The following is a 15487-nucleotide window of genomic DNA, read 5'->3' on the forward strand; positions in this document are numbered from 1 at the left end:
ATTCGTCTTTTGGAATGAGAATGTTTTAATGAGCATCTTGAGTCTCCAGTTTTCTTTTTCTGACTCCAAATTTGTCAGGATCTTGCAACAGGTCTTTCATATTCCGCCACTCTAATTAGATGGAGCTTAGTGCTGGTAATTAGTAGCAACTGTAATCCCACCAGAGAGCTTATGATTACTTCTCTAAAGTATCCTGAAGCTGCACGCAAACAGATGCGTCCATTAAAATTAGCAATTGCAAAGGTGATTAGGAGAAACAAAGGTGTGCTGACAGTAGAAGGTTTGGACTGAATTTGTTTCTTGTGACGATAAAAACCTTTTGAAACTATAGAAATATAGTTTGTAAACAAACTCAAATATGAAAACAGTAAACTGCTTTTCTTAAATCGAACCTATCTTCCTTCTGCCCATGCAGGCCGTTCCTGGTACTGCCTCCACTGATGGAATGGATCCGGGTGGCCGTGGCGCACACAGAACACCGCCGAAGCTTCTCTGTGGACAGCGACGATGTACGTCAGGCAGCCCGACTGCTGTTACCCGGGGTGGACTGTGAGCCGCGGCAGCTGAAGTAGGTTTGGAAGGCAACGTCACTTCCATACATGCACAAACACCCGATCGACATACATGCTATGCACGGAGAATGGCTTACTTGACTGTAAGTTATTCATTTAAGTACAAAAGGGCACACAAACACATAACACACTATGTACTCATACTGCATCATAGAGAGCTGCGTGGGACTGTTGAAATTATGACCATTACCACCCACTCCGCAACGTGTGTTCCACTCCCGCTCTCACTCCCGTCCGCACCAGCAAAAAAGTCTGTTACAGCTTGTTGAAACTGTGGGGGAAAAAATATAATATTAGGGTGATGCTGAACAAAAAATAAAACATAATATAAATAATGCTAGCATCACAAAATGACAAACACATTCGGCCAGCCTTATAAAAACTCTATCAATTATCTCTAACTCAGCTATCAAAACTCTATTGTTAAAACAATATATTTGGCGCATACAAATATTTTAAACTCTGGTAACCTAACAAGGCACAGCATTGAATTACTTCTAAAATAAATAAATATTAAACAAATATAGGTGACACTTTAAAATAAGGTTTATTAGTTAAAGATTAGTTAATGTATTAACTAACATGAATTAAGCATGACCAATACATCTGTTACTGTATTTATTAATTACTAACGTTATTTAATGAAAATACAGATGTTAATGTTAGTTCACAGTGCATTAAATAATGATAGCAAGATTTTAATAATGCATTAGTAAATGTTGAAATTAACATGAAGGCAGGCAAGGCAAGTTTATTTGTATAGCACATTTCATGCCCAATGGCAATTCAAAGTGTTTTACATAGAAATAAATTAAAATAGTGATAAGATATGCATGAGAAATAAGAATACCATGTGAATAAAAGAATAAAAATAAGAATAAAAAATAAAAACAAGGATAATTAAAACAGTTGTAGAGAGAATTAAAAAATATATATAATAAAAATAAAATGGTCAAATACACAATCAACAAAAATTAGTGAATGCTTTATAAGTGCAGAGATTATTTGTTCATGTTAACTGTGATCTAATGTTAACGTAAAGTGTTACCAACAAATTCAATAAAAAATTATTATAATAAATAGGGGAGAAAACTTTAAATTAAAAAGAAAATAAATAATAGTAAAAAAAGCTAGCACACTATTACCTTAACAGGTGCTGGTTATCCTGGCAAACAAACTTTTTATTTCAAGGCTTATCTTTCCATGGCAACAATCTTTTAAAGTAAAAGTGTGTGTATGTGTGTGAAGGTGTGCCACTTTTCAAAAGGCTTATAAATCGTACAGGATGAGTTTTTTTGAGAAAGTAAAAATGCAGAATGTTTCCTGTGATGGGTAGATTGAGGGGCAGAGGCAGTGTAGGGGGATAGAAAATACAGTTTGTAAAGTATAAAAACCATTACTACGTCTATGGAGAGTCCCCACAAAGATAGTGAACCAGACGTGTGTGTGTGTGTGTGTGTGTGTGTGTGTGTGTGTGTGTGTGTGTGTGTGTGTGTGTGTGTGTGTGTGTGTGTGTGTGTGTGTGTGTTGTTGTTGTCTTTAAGACACAAGTGTGGTAATAGTTATTATTATTAAAATTATATTGTTTAAGAAATAAATAAATATAAATAAATACAATATTATTAGAAATACAATATTTTATCATATTCATAATATTCATTGTTATATATTTATGTATTATATTTAGTTTATTATATATATATATATATATATATATATATATATATATATATATATATATATATATATATATATATATATATATATATATATATATATAATGTATTAGTATTAGATTTCAGCTAATATGCTAATATATGTAACATTATGTAATGTGTATATACCGGTATATTATTATATCTAAATTCAAAAATAATATAAATTACAGGAATTTTAAATAAAATAATCAATTAATTAAATATTAAACATTTATACAAAATAATAAAGAATTATGAAAGAATATATATAATAAAAACATACCTAATTATCAACACTAAGCTGTAGCTAAATTAGTGTGTCAGAAAATGAAAGAATATGTTATAAATGTATTAAAAAAGTAAATAAAGAAACACTGACCCTGTCTTCAACAGAGCGGATGACTGCTTCTGTACCACAAGGAAACTGGACGCTGCTTCCACAGAAGCAAAATTCCTGCAGGACCTGGGGTTCCGGATGCTCAACTGTGGACGAACTGACCTGGTCAAGCAAGCAGTCAACCTTCTCGGGCCAGATGGCATTAACAGTATGAGTGAACAGGTGGGCTCTGATATATTTACATGCTCAAGCACACCCACACATATCACACATTTTGCGACATTTATATATTATTCAGGCCTGAATATAATACATTAAAGGTGTGCATCTTTAGAAGTAAACACTGTTAATTTACATATACTACCAACAATACACTCTAAAAAATGCTGGGTTAAAAACAACCCAAGTTGGGTTGAAAATGCACCAACCCAACAATTGGGTTGTTTTAACTCAATGGTTGAGTTGTTCTTACCCAGCAATTGGGTTGTCTTAAGCAACATTTAACCCAACCACTGGGTTTAAACAACTTAACCATTGGGTTAAAACAACTCAACCATTGGGTTAAAACAACCCAATTGTTGGGTTGGTGCATTTTTAACCCAACTTGGGTTGTTTTTAACCCAGCATTTTTTAGAGTGTAAAACAATACAAATGTGGGTTGAAAATCTGAAAAGTGACACTTTCATACATTGTGACGTGACTAAAAAAAACGGTTTTAGTTTAAACTAAAGGCTGGACTTCATATAGTGTTCCTTACAACTTACCAAAGATCCAGTGATCCATGGATATCAAAATGCAGCCAGAATCACGTTTACTGACATTTATATGAGCCTGATTTCAACGCCGTGGAAATACATAAAGCAAATTTGCCTGTAAAAGCTTTAAACACAATATAGGTAGGTATGAATATAGGTAGGGTGATCACTTATATCAATGCTATATACATCGTCATATAAATCCTCCAGTCCTAAAACTAGTTTTTTTTGTCAGTGTTTATAAACATCTAATTTTTCAGAATATAAGATGGTAAATTGATGAGTTGTCAATATTACATATAAGAATATAATATATGATTTTACCCCAGAATTCAACATACAGACACAAAATGATGACTGCAAATCCACGTTTCACTACCTGGAGTCCTGACTGTCCTCCGTCCTTGACTGTCTGTAAAGATATACCTTTTTGTACAGTTAATCTCAAAGCTCTTTCCCCTTTTAGATGTTTTTCACAGCATTCATGCTGAAAACCAGTGCTGCCGCTCAGTCTTTTTGCCACTCAGTGGGCGTAACCGCAGTCACTACGGGCCATGTTGACATCACGTGCATACCCTCTATTTTGTTGGCACAGCACCTTTTGTCTATACAGTTACACATTTTACGGTGTCTATGAATGCAATTAATTACAACACCAACAACATAATAACAGAGTATAATTATGAACCGCTCCACAAAATAATTGTGTCATGAAATAATCACACATCCTTTAGTATTAATCAGCACTTGCACTGTAATTACTCCGTAATGTAAATGCTCACATAAACTGTGACTTTCCCCACATCTGCCTTCCATAGTTTTCTCCTCCGTCTGTATAGTATCTGCCTCATACCATTACATTTTTTAGAATCAGTCATTTCTGCAGCATGTGTCATTATAGAAAAAAATTGGCCTAGTAGGTTTCTAATAATATTATATGTGTGAAGACCCACATAGACATTTGGAGGCTAAGGAAATAAATAAAGCGCTGCTTGACCTTTAAATAAGGAAAAAGCTTTTAATCTGACTGATGTGTGTAGGACGCATCTATCGTAATAGTAGTCATGACACTCGGTATTATGAATCAAATAATGTCATCCGTATATCTTATGGTTGCGTGTTATTGTCACAGTCTGTCTTGAATACAGCAGCCAGTTTATGCAAAGAATGGCAGCGACATGCCTGTGCTGACAAAGTGAATTAAACTAACATGTAAAATTGAAGCGGCAAAGAGGCTAAATGTGATGTGATGACAAAGGGAATTGTTGGAGTCCAGCTGGGAATCATTGAGAGTAGCTCCATCTTACTCTGTGAAGAGTTGCTCTGAAATCACTCAAATATGGTACTCGTTATTTCAAGAAAAGCCTTGAGGGAAAATACGACTCAACTGACAAATGATTCTCCTTCTTTAGGGTGAAAACTGTTTGTAGAAACACACACTCTTGAGTTAGTGATAGAATAAAGTGTTTACAGTGCGCGTTTAAGCACAACATGAAGCAGGATGCCTAAAACCCCTTTGTGTGGTAAAATCTCAGTGAGGCAGGGGATAGAGAGACATATTATTTTTATTTTAAAGAAATCCAACTTTGTTCAGTAAGGAGTGAAATGTATTAGTATTAAATTAACTGAAATCACTGTGAAATTGAGTGCACTGTGAAACTTGAACATATCTCTTTTTCAGAGACCCAGAAGAAATTTAGATAGATTTGTCACCATCACCATTATATAAAAAGAATGAACAGTTTTCAGTAATGCTTTGCAATACGTTTTCATTAGTTAAAATGAGTAAACTGCATTAGAAAATGAACTAACAATGGAAAATACTTTTAAAGCAATACTTTTATTAATCTTAATCTGTTAATGTCAACATTTACTGAAACGTTGTAAAGACGAGCTAACAATGAAGAATTTTATTTTTTATTAACTAACATTAACAAATAATTACCGTAGCAAATGTTTTGCTCATTGTTAATTACTTTCATTTAATGTATAAACTAACGCTAACTAATGAAACTAATGAAAAAAACTGTGATGCACTTTGTATTCTGACTCCTTTCTATCAGAACCAGCATTAACTTCTTGAGCAATTTGAGCTACAGTAGCTCTTCTGTTGGATTGGACCACACGGGCCATCAATGAGCCTTGGTCGCCCATGACCCTGTCACCGGTTCACCACTGTTCCCTCCTTGGAGCACTTTTGATAGATATTGACCACTGCAGACCGGGAACACCCCACAAGAGCTGCAGTTCTGGAGATACTCTGACTCAATCGTCTAGTCATTACAAATTGGGCCCGCTCAATTCCTTACGCTTAGTAAGATGGATGGATGGATGGATGGATGGATGGATGGATGGATGGATGGATGGATGGATGGATGGATGGATGGATGGATGGTTGGGTTGGGTTGGGTTGGGTTGGGTGGGTGGGTGGATGGATGGATGGATGGATGGATGGATGGATGGATGGATGGATGGGTGGGTGGGTGGGTGGGTGGGTGGGTGGGTGGATGGATGGATGGATGGATGGATGGATGGATGGATGGGTGGGTGGGTGGGTGGGTGGGTGGGTGGGTGGATGGATGGATGGATGGATGGATGGATGGATGGATGGATGGATGGATAGATAGATAGATAGATAGATAGATAGATAGATAGATAGATAGATAGATAGATAGATAGATAGATAGATAGATAGATAGATAGATAGATAGATAGATAGAATCAAAACATGATTGTGAAAGTTGGGAGGGTATTAAAAAACAAATTATTTGCTGGCTTTATGTGCCTTCATGCACTAATGCTTATATGTGTGTGTTTTTTAAAGCAGCCTAAGATTTGATGGTCTAGAGAATGTATTGTTTTCTGTTTAAAGTGCTTTAATTGAGCATCATCCATAAAAATTACTGTTCCACTCAGTTCATTTAAATGGACACTTTAAGGCCTTAAGACACTTATTTTCAGAGACTCTTAACTAGTGCCGCAGTATCTTGTGCTATAGGCTGCACAGCGATGGGCTCATACTATGGCATGTGTACTGCAGGTGTTCAGTGTTTTTTATGTGTTTCTCAGGGCATGACCCCTCTCATGTACGCGTGTGTCCGTGGGGACGAGGCCATGGTGCAAATGCTGCTGGACGCTGGGGCAGACATTAACAGTGAGGTCAGTATTTATTGTTTGGACAATTATGAAGTGTCATGTAGAGTGTTTTCCTCTGTCTCTATTAAACTAACTATCCTGTCTCTAGAATATGAATGATCTATTCTCTCTGTCCTCTTCCCGATGCTGTTTGCATGTACTTGCATGGAAATGAATAGCGGTTGTGTGTCTACTTAGGTTCTCATTGATCTCATCGATATTTCATTTAGATTAGAAAGCAAATGGATGTATGCTTTGATTCAAAATCCAAAAAAATACATATTTGTACAAATGTTGTCTTTTGAACGCTATTAAATATAAAAAGTTGGAAAAATACAATGATTGCCTAAAGTAGATACAATGATTGTGAAGCACTAAGGTTGAAAACATGAAACATGATCATAAAAGTGGCTCGGCTGGCTTACATAAAACAGCATTGACTCAATGTCTTCCTAATGTAAAGGTCATTCGTTGATATTTAAAGGAACATGTTTCATGTATTTGCCTTTCATGTGTTTGTCCTGAAACCGGTGAAGAACGTGTCCAGGTCATATTTGACCATATAAAATTAAGTGTTGCATAAGGAAATAATAAATAAATAAAATTAATAAATAACTATTTCTGCCTATTTTTGCATCATTGCATTGTTGCATTGTGATGCGTTATGACAATGAAGCATGTTTTCTAATTACCATAATATCCCTAGTTGATATTTCTCATTATTTTTGATCATTCAAATTTTTTGTAATTTAGTGATTTTCTTTTAACCGTATTACAATTTTTTTTAAAAATGTAAATCAGTATACAGTAAATGCAGAATAACAAATAGTACCACAATTAATAAATACTTGTGTCTTAGATTGTTTCACAAAAGTGTTTCACATAATAGTGAGCCTTTTGGATAAAATGTCAAATATTTTGGGCTGAAATTTGTTCTTCATCGTTTTCATGAAAGTCAGTCCTGTATACATGCATGTCATTATGTGATATTGTGCTCTTTTACCCTACGTCGTCTTTATCGTTTGACCGTTTAAGGACATTTGCATGGCGTTGTTGACTTGGGCACAAAGCACCAAATCCATAGTGATCTTAACTTGTTTTACAAATTGCTTCAAGCTCAAAAAGAGTATTAGCACGTGGGCAGATTATTTGCCTACCTAACGTTTCCTTGGCGGTTTTGCACAAACAATTGCTTAACCTTAATCCCACCCGAACGATCAGTTCCAAAAGGTCATGTTTGCCTAGACAAGAACAGATGCCTGCATAATTTACCATTGACTACAGGAGAGCTCGGTTCAGTATGCAGTACAGCTGTAAGCATTAAAACCAGACAAGCCTTCTTTTTTGTTGCTTTGTACATGAGTCATTGCTCGCTTACACTTCTAGCGTTTGAACTTGCTGCCAATTATTCTTCCCGCAGTCTTCATGTTACCGCTATGAAAACCGTGAACTAGATCCTAACCGTCTTCAAACCGTGGTCAGGATTTTGAGTAAAGTGAGGAGGGCGTGTAGGAGTTGTCCAAAGGAACAGAAACGCAAGTTAACTCTAGATTAACGTGGGCTGGATGGAAGAAGGGGTTTGGAGACCAAAACAAGCGCTGGCTTTTTCTTCCTCTGTTCGCCTGAATTAACAAAACAGCCAAGCGGCGGAAGAACTTTCCAACTTTCCGCTCACTCATTCACTCATTCCTTCCCCTTTTTTCTTTCTCGTACTCCTGCAATTCCGCAATTGGAGCTCAGTGTTCTGGTATATAATGGCTGAATTTTTCTCTCCCTGAACTTCACCTATATGATTCCCAGGTGCCCAGCTCACTACACAAGCACCCCTCAGTTTATCCAGACACCAGGCAGGGGACTCCACTCACATTCGCCGTGTTACACGGACACGTCCCTGTCGTGCAGGTAGTGGCGCTGTGAATGATTTAATGCCTTCCACCTTTGCACTTTTCTTAATTATTATTATGATGCCGCCATCGTAATAATAATGGCACAAAGCAAAAGTTTGATGTTAGACCCTTGTGGGCTGGATGTTGCTGCCCCAGTTCAGAGGAACTTGGATGAGCATGTAGTTTGGGATCAGGAATAGGCCATACGTGCCAAAGAAGAAAGAGGAACGCTTTGAAGATAGAGGCCAGTTTATTGACTGTGCACTCTACTTTCCCCCAAAAAAAGTGGAAAAAAGTCTTAGTTTCACTATAAATACTCTAGAAATGTTGAATCCGATGTTCTGCTAAGGCCCACTTATTTAGCTCTTCCAGAAAAATGGAAGGCAAGGTGATATTTCCTGGATGTTTCTCAATTTCCCAGAAGCACACATCCACAGCAGGAGATAATTTAAGTGGAATCCTATTTTTATTTCTTTCAGTATAAATAATTTCCTATTTTCTTTGACAACCAGACTAAAAATCGTCCACTTAAAGCATCAAGAGTGAAATAAATTATGACCAGATTACCATAAAGATGTTTAATAGTGGCATGTGGCCTAGGTGATGAAAAGAGAAGGCTAATTGAATGCAATTACTGGACTTATATTTACCCGTATCTTGGTGATATTAAAGTTAAATAATCTGTTTTATAATGATTGTCCTTCTGACCTTATTGAGCAGCTTCTACTGGATGCCAGAGCTAACGCGGAAGGAGCGATTCAAGATGCCGCGGAGAACTACACTGAGACGCCTCTTCAGTTGGCGTCTGCGGCAGGTACCCCAAAATTTATGTACAATTCAATATAAAACCAAGTGGCATCTGCAAACATGAAGCAAAAAATGCAAAGACAATGTTGTTCAGTTCAATTTATTTATGAAGCACATTTAATAGCATCAACAAAGCTGACCAAAAGTGATGTACAATGCAAAATAAAAAGGCCATATAGATAAAAGGAAGCAGAGAAGAGCAGAACAAGACATTACAATGTATTAAAAGCCAATGAAAAGAGATATGTTTTAAGACTAGGTTTGAATGCAGATAAGGTAGAAGCAGCCCTAAGGCCAGATTTACTAAACAGGGCAAATTGGTGTCATGCACAATTCCAAAAAAGCATAGATGGGAGTGGAAAATTCTGCGCGTGATCTACTGACAACACTCAAATAAATGAACACTGAAATAATGGCGCGAACAAAAGTAAATTGATATAGGCAAATCTTTGTACATCACCTTGTGTGATTCATTTAAACAGATAAATGAACTCCCATACATTTTGAAAGAGAAACTCCTACAAATGCATATACAACAAGTTGATCCGCAAAAATAATGAATCCTGAGAGTAGTTTTTTTTACTACCATAGGTTTTCGCTGGCGCACGCTGTTAGTATGGCCCCTAATGCGGTTTTTAAGGCTGCTCCATGAAGTAAGCGAGTTCTTAGAATTTGGAGTAAGTTTTGATCTTCAGACCTTAGGCTTCATGAGGGATCATAGGGCTGGAGTAAATTAGATAACTTGGCGTTTGATTATGTAAAGATTTATAGATCTATAGAAGTAATAGGATTTTAAACCCAATTCAATAATTAACTAGCAACTGATGTAGCTCTTTCAGAAAGGGAGTGACATGCGTACAATTTTTACATCCTTTCAGAAATCGTGCTGCTGTATTTTGAACCACTTGTAAATTTGAGACTTGCGTATATCGTAATAGATGGAGTTGCAATAATCCAGCCTAGTCGTAAAAAAGAAGCATGGATTGCAACTTCCAGAGACTTCTCGGATAGAAACGGCTTAATTTTGGTAAGCAAGCAGAGATAAAAGAAACTAGAACCAATCACAGTGCTAATATATGTTCATTAAACTTGAGAGAATTGTCAAACTCCACACCTAAATGCCTCACATAATGAGAAACAAAAAGTTGTCGATATATCTAAGATTGATCTTGTTACTTCCTGGAGAAACAGAGTGGCCAGAAACAATAACCTCTGTTTTATCTGCATTCAAACAAAGGAAATTACTGATGTCAAGATATTTATTGAATGCATCATACTCACACCTGAATACTTCTATCTTCAAAATAAATGGTATGATATAGCTTGGTATGATATTTATGGTTTAATATCTAATGTAGTTACATATGCTGTAGTTAGAAAAACGTATTAGGGCCACTGTAAAATATATTTATTACATGCATGTTGCAGTACTTTCATTCACTAACTTTTATTTTAAACTTAGATATTTTAAACAGTTTTTGTCTTTACAATGAAAGTCAGTGGGGTCCAAAACGATGCATTGTATTAACAAAAAAACAAAAAAACACTTTGACATTTATAGAATATCTTCCAAGTACTTTAAGGTAGTAATATGTACTGTTTAGGGATAGATAAGGTACTTTTTTTAGAGTACTGCCTTAGTGGCATTTACATTACAGAGGCTCCATGTGAGTGAAATATTTGACAACATGCATATTTGAGTGAATACATTTGAGAAGTATGGGGGGACCCATTTTTAAATGTTTATATTTGGTCTCTTTTGTGGCTCTAATTTCAACAAAATGGTCTCTGCTGACTGTTATCTGAAAAACTGAAGACATTATACTTTTGTGCCCCAGACTGGTTCCATAGCCATAATAGTATTATTCGGAGACTGATGGGGCTGCATCGCTCTCAGGAGCTCTTTGCAAACTTGCTAATGAGCCTTAGCAACAGCAGCTTTTTTTTCCCTTAACATCCACAGTGTGAATGTGACAAGTCCACACGGTGGAATGATGTATGGAAACCAGTGCCAAATGAGATTTCATATTCCTGGCTGTGGCAGTCCTATGAATATGAATTGACCCGAGTGATATTCATTTACATTTGCCAAGTGTTTTCCAGCATAATGCTGAAAATTACCTGTCTGCCCCACTTAGCGTACACACTCTTGAAGACTTGGGTAATTTAGGTTTGAGTCAGCTGGTAATGGACACCTTCTTGGTGTGATAAAAAAGGATGGGGTGCACATTGTATCATCTCAAGCAGGGGATTGAAGGAACACAAGCCAAACCGATTGAGCCGAAATGTGTTGAAACAGGTTTAACCGTATGCCTGTGTTCCCTCGTGACCCAACAGAAATGGCTGTGAATGGGATTGTTTGAGCCTCGTCGGATCCGAAACTCATCAGGCCTCATTGAATACGCCCCATTTGCTATATGCTTGGTCAATTACCCCCAGTGTTAGCATTCGGGTTTTCCTTCTAATTTAGAAATGCTTTCTCCTCATTACTCCATGTGGATCTACACAGGACAGCCTGTTAATTTACATTAGTAAATCAATCTGGAGGTGGCCTGCTAGACAATCTGATTGATAAATACATTCTTCTGTAGCTCAACTGGTAAAGCAAGCTCTCACAATGCTGGTAAAATGTGTACCTTTTTATCCATGACAGATAAGAGATAAAGAAATGTTGCTTTTAAATGTATGCTATAGCTTATTATGAATAATGGAATTATAGCTGAAGGAGCCAATCAAGCCAAAATAACGAACAAAATCCACAACTTAATTCATCCCCTTATTAAACAAAACCAAAGAAAAAAAAGATGATTTTTTAAAATCTTATATATAAATATTTTATATATGTAGTACAACATATTTTTCTTAAATATATACATGCATGTGTGTGTATTTATATATACATAATAATTATACACCGTACAAACACAAATAGTATGTAAACACGATTCATCGATTGCCCCGCACTAATTTATTTATTTAATATTTTGTTTGTAAAATTTATTTATTATATTTAACACATAGCATTATTACAAATGATTAATATGTGTTGTCATAAGACACCATCCACCTTGAAATCAGGGCACAGGGAACACATTTGAGAGAAATGCTACTAGATTGCTGCTGATCTTAATAGTTGGTGTGTAAATACATTGTTTTGGATAAAAGGTTCAGCCAAATTAATGTAATATAAATTGTCTTCTTTTAACAGGCAACTTTGAGCTCGTCAGTCTTCTTCTGGAAAGGGGAGCAGACCCTTTGATTGGCACCACTTACCGTAATGGCATTTCCTCTGGTCCGCTGGGTGAAATGAACTCGTACAGCCTGGCAGCAGCACATGGACACAGGTAATGCACACCCAATGACTCGACAGCATATGAAGTGTATAAAGTGAGAGCACATTCACCACCAGCACAACAGGGAACTCAACTTTCATTAGTTCATTGACATATTTGTCACACATATAATTTTTTTCTGTGTCCTTATACATCATTCTGACCACAGAAACTTAATCTATCAGATCTGAACCTCTGATGTGTTATTATTGGCACGCATAAAAGCTGAGGTGGTGTATTTGCCCGCAAAACCGTGTGTAATTTACTACCGGAACTCCAACCCCATCACTCTCCACTGCTGGTGAACGGCATGGATGACTGCATGCTCATTCATTCAGTCTCACCTATGGCCAGCGCTGCATAACTGAGCCTCATTGAAATTCACACTGCATACGTCTGAATGAGAATCCAGCACGTTCAACGGCCAACTCACCCACTTCTGCGGTATTAAGGTAATCCGTTATAAAGGGCGTCAGAATGGGACATGTCAGTATCAAAGCCAGAACGGGATGTTTTTGGCTTCAGGTCTTGGTGATGTTTGCAGTTGTTCATGCCAGTGATTGGTTGTTTATGCATATTAGATCAGTAGTGCGTTGGTACTTTTATTAAAGTATATGAGTTTACAAAGACAAGATAATGCGGCAAACCAGAAGAGAAAACTCATTGGGATGCGATGATAATGAAAGTCATTAAAAAAAAATCTCACAGTATGTCATAATGTTCTTTTTTTAAACACTTTGTACTCATCAATCCACTGATTGCACGCAAGTAATCCTCAATGGCTAATGGCTTTGTTTATAACTGTCAGATTATGACAGTGTTCTTGCTTTTGGAAAAAAGTCACTTTTACTCAAGTCATGTCATTCTGAACTTATGCAACATACAAAAGTTAAGGGTCAGTAAGACTTCATTATTTTTATGCTCACCAAGGCTGCATTTATTTAATTTAAAAAAATACATTAGAGCAGTAATATTGTGAAATATTATTAGAATTTAAAAAGAATGCTTTCTACTGTAAAATTTTAAAATGTAATTTATTTCTATGATGGCATAGCTGAATTTTCAGGATCCATTACTTCAGTATTAAGGTTCACATTATCCTTTTGAAATCATTTATTTGATGGAAAGGAATTCAAAAGAACAGATTAAAAGTATTTAATTCTTTAAAAAAAAATATCTTACTGACCTTTAACTTTTGAATGTTACTGTATAAGCTGTCTTTAATCATTTTTTTTTCTAGTATAATCTTTTCTAGTATAAATTTCAAGTTCATAATCTGTCAAGCTCTAAAAAATATTATAATAAAAGTAATCCATAGTCTTCTTACAATAGCCTGTGTAAAAAAGGTAAAAAGAGCTCCAGCAGGATTGAAAACGACATGAGGATGAGTAAATTATTTGTGAGGGAGCTATTCCTTTGAGTATACATACCTGAGCGAGCTTGTTAAGTGCACTTGCTCCTGCAGGAACGTGTTCCGGAAGCTTCTGTCCCAGGTGGAAAAGGACAAGGTGGATGTGCTGTCTCTGGAGGAGATCCTAGCCGAGGGCTCAGAGGTCGTAGAGAGGAGAGCACCACAGAATGAAGGCACCCTCCGGACAGGCAAGGCCAAACTAAGAGCCCTCCGCGAGGCCATGTACCACAGTGCCGAGCACGGCCATGTGGACATTACCATAGACATCCGCAGCCTGGGTTAGTAAAAACACTGCACGATTACCACAGACATCTACCGCCTGGCTCACTTCTGTCACGCAGGGATTAGTCTCAGCCTCAAATGACATCTGATTTGCATTGCACATAAAAATTGCAAGGACTAGTGGAAATTGCCATTTATAGTCTTACGTGTTAATGTTCAAAGCCCATTTTCTGAGTGTACAAACCCGATTCCAAAAAAGTTGGGACACTGTTCAAATTGTGAATAAAAAAGGAATGCAGCAATTTACATATCTCATAAACTTATATTTTATTCACTATAGAATATAGATAACATATCATATGTTGAAAGTTACACTTAGACATTTAGAAATGTCATGCCAAATATTGAATATATATATTTGAAGTGTCATGCTCATTTTGAATTTCATGAGAGTTACACATTACATAAAAGTTGGGACAGTTAGCAATAAGTCAAATGTACATAGAAGGAACAGCAGGAGGACCAATTTTCAACTTATTAGGTCAACTGGCAACATGATTGGGTATAAAAAGAGCCTCTCAGAGTGGCAGTGTCTCTCAGAAGTCAAGATGGGCAGAGGATCACCAATTCCCCCAATGCTGTGGCAAAAAGTAGTGAAGCAATATCAGAATGGAGTTTCTCAGAGAAAAATTGCAAAGATTTTGAAGTTATCATCATCTACAGTGCTAAATATCATCCAAAGATTCAGAGAATCTGGAATAATCTCTGTGTGTAAGCGTCAAGGCCGGAAAACCATACTGGATGCCCACGGTCTTCGGGCCCTTAGACGGCACTGCATCACATACAGGAATACTACTGTGATGGAAATCACAACATGGGCTCAGGAAAACTTGAGCAACTTGTCTCCTCAGTCCCCAGACGTTTGCAGACTGTTATAAAAAGAAAGGAGATGCCACACAGTAGTAAACATGGCATGTCCCAACTTTTTTGAGATTAAAAAAAAAAAATTAAATCAACTTTTTTCCCCTTTATTTTATATATTTGATGTGTCGTCTGTGTTGTATTCTGAATAAAATATTTAAATTTGTAACTTCCACATCATTGCATTCTGTTTTTTAATCATAATTTGTACAGTGTCCCAACTTTGTACTACTATAATGCTAATTTCTGAGGCTGAACTAATCACTTGCCAAAGTTTTCAAGGTTAGTGGCATCAAGTCTTTGAAAGACACTCTTTGAAAGATGTTTGAAGCCCTTAGTTGCAAGGTAGATACCCATGAATATGTTTTGTGTGTATTGTTTTCTGCCTGTCAATATCACTATGCACCATATT

General features: G+C 36.5%; 1 protein-coding gene across 3 annotated transcripts in view; it reads left to right on the plus strand.

Annotated features, from left to right (window-relative positions):
* Window positions 1–15487, plus strand: part of btbd11a (BTB (POZ) domain containing 11a) — a 159081-nt gene that overhangs the window by 135377 nt on the left and 8217 nt on the right. For 2 of the 3 annotated variants that reach the window (XM_067427535.1, XM_067427537.1), the window contains exons 4-10: window positions 416–568; window positions 2663–2828; window positions 6431–6520; window positions 8297–8398; window positions 9103–9196; window positions 12398–12533; window positions 13987–14210. In XM_067427535.1, the coding sequence (XP_067283636.1) occupies window positions 416–568; window positions 2663–2828; window positions 6431–6520; window positions 8297–8398; window positions 9103–9196; window positions 12398–12533; window positions 13987–14210 (965 nt within the window). The remainder of the gene's footprint in view (window positions 1–415; window positions 569–2662; window positions 2829–6430; window positions 6521–8296; window positions 8399–9102; window positions 9197–12397; window positions 12534–13986; window positions 14211–15487) is intronic. The other variant, XM_067427536.1, reaches the window with a different exon arrangement.

This window comes from Pseudorasbora parva, chromosome 20 (assembly GCF_024679245.1).
Source record: "Pseudorasbora parva isolate DD20220531a chromosome 20, ASM2467924v1, whole genome shotgun sequence".
Taxonomy (NCBI): Eukaryota; Metazoa; Chordata; class Actinopteri; order Cypriniformes; family Gobionidae; genus Pseudorasbora; species Pseudorasbora parva.